This window comes from Lolium rigidum, chromosome 2 (genome assembly GCF_022539505.1).
Source record: "Lolium rigidum isolate FL_2022 chromosome 2, APGP_CSIRO_Lrig_0.1, whole genome shotgun sequence".
NCBI lineage: Eukaryota > Viridiplantae > Streptophyta > Magnoliopsida > Poales > Poaceae > Lolium > Lolium rigidum.
This window is the reverse complement of record NC_061509.1, coordinates 262,290,102-262,292,869: the sequence shown is the minus strand read 5'-3', so window position 1 is coordinate 262,292,869 and position 2,768 is coordinate 262,290,102. Positions and strand designations below refer to the sequence as shown.

The 2,768-nt window shown below is 48.2% G+C and overlaps 1 protein-coding gene across 1 annotated transcript; it reads left to right on the top strand.

Moving 5' to 3' along the window:
• Positions 1-609: 609 nt before the first annotated feature.
• LOC124690853 lies at positions 610-2,547 on the top strand. Its single transcript, XM_047224183.1, has 3 exons — positions 610-706; positions 908-1,756; positions 1,969-2,547. Exons 1-3 carry the CDS (start codon positions 668-670, stop codon positions 2,545-2,547), a joined length of 1,467 nt encoding a protein of 488 aa, XP_047080139.1. The 5' UTR covers positions 610-667.
• Positions 2,548-2,768: the final 221 nt, after the last annotated feature.

The window sequence follows — 2,768 nt, the reverse complement described above, 5'->3', positions numbered from 1 at the left end:
CGGTCGGCGGACCTCCGACGGGGACATCAACCACCGCGCCCGAAGGAGGTGTACCGCCGGCGGTAGGCGGCTCTTGCGGACGGTCCATGGCGGCCGGATCCGGCCGGGAAGGGCGGGGCGGAGGAGATCGGGCAGCGGTGGCGGCGGTTGGCTTCAGCGAAACCCTTCGCGCGCAGTGGACTGGACGATACCGGTTTCGCCCACTATCCCCGCTCCCACCCCGCACAAGTAGGGGGCGACGACCCGCCCCGTACTCGAAAACAACAAAAAACGATGCGAGGGCCATTTTTACGGGGCGTGCTAGACGGCCGGGTAGAGCCGAAACCCTCAAATCGGCGGTTATTATACGGGTTTGCCCCTTTTACGGGGTCTGTTAGACCTGCTCTAAGTCCGGTTCGTATTTGAAACGGAGCCGTACGCTTTTATACGTTTGTATCTCGTGCGAGATCATATACTCAAGCGATCTGCATAGTGGAATATATAGGGTTTGAAACCGTCTCCGTCTCGTCTGATTGATAGTACATCCTATAACTACAGCCTCAGCCCTCAGCCCAGGTCATCGATCCTCGCACGGCGGAAGGATCGTCATTCCACGGGCCATTTTTGCATCCGATCTACGCGGTCGACGGCAGTAGCCTACTCCGTTGGTTCTTGAAATCGGATCGCCATGAAGCTCGACAGCGTTGGCGGCGGCCGCCGCCCTGATGTAAGTCGTCATTGCCTCGTTCGCTTCGACCTTGTTACTTCCTCCGGCCGTAATACTTTTCGCAGATTCAGTGAGTCTAGACATTTTAGCCTAAATTTTGTCTAAATTGGCGACAAATACTTAGGGCCGAAGGGAGTAATTCTTCAATTCAATCGATCTATCATCATGGGACACTAATTCCGCTCCTTGCGTGTTATGCAGACCCTGTATGTCGACAGGGACTTGAAGCTGCCCGACGACGTGCTGCTCAACATCCTGGAGAGGGTGGGCACCCTCGACGCCGTCAGAACATGCTTCGCCTCCAAGCAAACGATCAAACTCCTCACCATGCTCTCGCAGATTGTCATCGTCCTCAGCGGCCAAGAACTGCTTCGAAAGAATGGCGTTGTGGCCGACGTTACCGACAGGATCCTTAGCGCGAGGTCTTCGCAGATCCCCATCCGAAACCTGAAGCTCAAGTTCATCATGAGAGATGACGACCATCTCAAGATCGGAAGATCTGTCGCCCTTGCCATGGCGAGACATAAGGTTGAAGCGGCAGAGTTCCAGATCCTGACCAACAAGTGGTCTTATCATTGCTGTCGGCGCGATCTGCTCAATTGTGCAAAGCAGTTCAATACTTTTATTGGTGAGTGTCCTGATGCATTTGGTGGTCTCACACGGTTGCATCTGCAAAATATGAGGTTCGGTGAGTCAGACATACCAAACATCCTCAGCACTTGCAAGCAGCTAGAGTCGTTGTGTTTCATCTTCTGTGATTCAGGAGCCTATTCGATGCTGCAAGTAAAACATGATAGACTGGTTGAGCTTGACATCACCAGTGGGCATTTCCGTACAGTAGAGCTCAACTATCTGCCAAAGCTTCAACGGATGAGCTATAGTAAATGGCATTATACTCTGAATCCGTTGGTTCTTGGTTTTGTTCCTCGGCTTTCGAATCTAAGCCTAGCTAACGAATATGTTAATACGGACAGTACCATCAAGATAAGCCAAGTGCTTGTAAATGTCCCCTTGATAAGTGTCTTGCATCTGGATTTTCAAAGTGAAGAGGTACTCACTCCATCCATCTTTTTCCCATTCTCACTCAGTATGATGGTTATATAGTTTGTTACTCACTCTAATTCTTAGCAGTCAATGTTAACTTAAGTGACTCAGTATGATGGTTATATAGTTTGTTACTCACTCTAATTTCTTAACAGTACAATGTTTCAGGATGATGCTTATGCACATGAACTCACGCTAGTTTGTTTTTTCTGCCCCAGGTTTGGCTTCACCAAGAACCTGGGAAGTTACTTGCGCCTCTGCTTGACAAACTAAGGTTTGTGCATCTAGAAAATATTCCCAAAAATTGTGGTATCGCTTGGACATTATCCTTTCTTGAAGCTGCACCATCCCTAGAGGAGCTTTGCATCACAGTATCGGATCATAAGTGTCACGGGGGTCCACGACATAATTACTCCAAAGAAATGGATATGAAGTGGGACCCATCAGATTTAAAGCACAAGAATCTGGCCAAGCTAACCATCCACGGCTTTGAGTCTGATGACAACTTTACGAGATACGTCAGGTGCGTCATGAAAGTAGCGGTGAACATCCGGGAGGTATCTCTACATGACAGGAAGGTGTGCAAGACATGCACCAACGCATTTAGGCAAGCCAAAGTTTGTCCTTCGATATATCCACAAACCAACAAGGAGAAGGGTCCTTCGAGATATCCACAAACCAGCAAGGATAAGGACTTGTTAAGTAAGAAGATTATGGAGACGGTGGTAGCTTCTCCGGCAACGATTCGATTCAGGCCCTCCTGCTATTATCCACCTTCAGTCATAGAGTATATGTAAATCATTCATGGCATTTCCGTATGATATCATCATCTATTTTTCGATGTATGTTGTTAATTATAAGTAATCATCGTACTCCGAATTTAGTACTCCCCACGTTGTAATGAAAAAGAAGTTTTGGTCTTTGGAAAGTGTCGTTAGATTTGGGGAAATTTTTTGGTATTCTGGATTGAGGGAAGATTGACGCAAGAGCAAGAACATGTTGGGAAATTTCTAGATGG

What these genes read in the sequence shown, in the direction of transcription:
- LOC124690853 (XM_047224183.1), top strand. Translation starts at nt 668, where the DNA reads ATGAAGCTCGACAGCGTTGGCGGCGGCCGCCGCCCTGAT. An exon ending in GCGGCGGCCGCCGCCCTGAT is followed by an intron (nt 707 to 907) that starts GTAAGTCGTCAT and finishes CGTGTTATGCAG; the next exon opens with ACCCTGTATGTCGACAGGGA. An exon ending in TGGATTTTCAAAGTGAAGAG is followed by an intron (nt 1,757 to 1,968) that starts GTACTCACTCCA and finishes TTTCTGCCCCAG; the next exon opens with GTTTGGCTTCACCAAGAACC.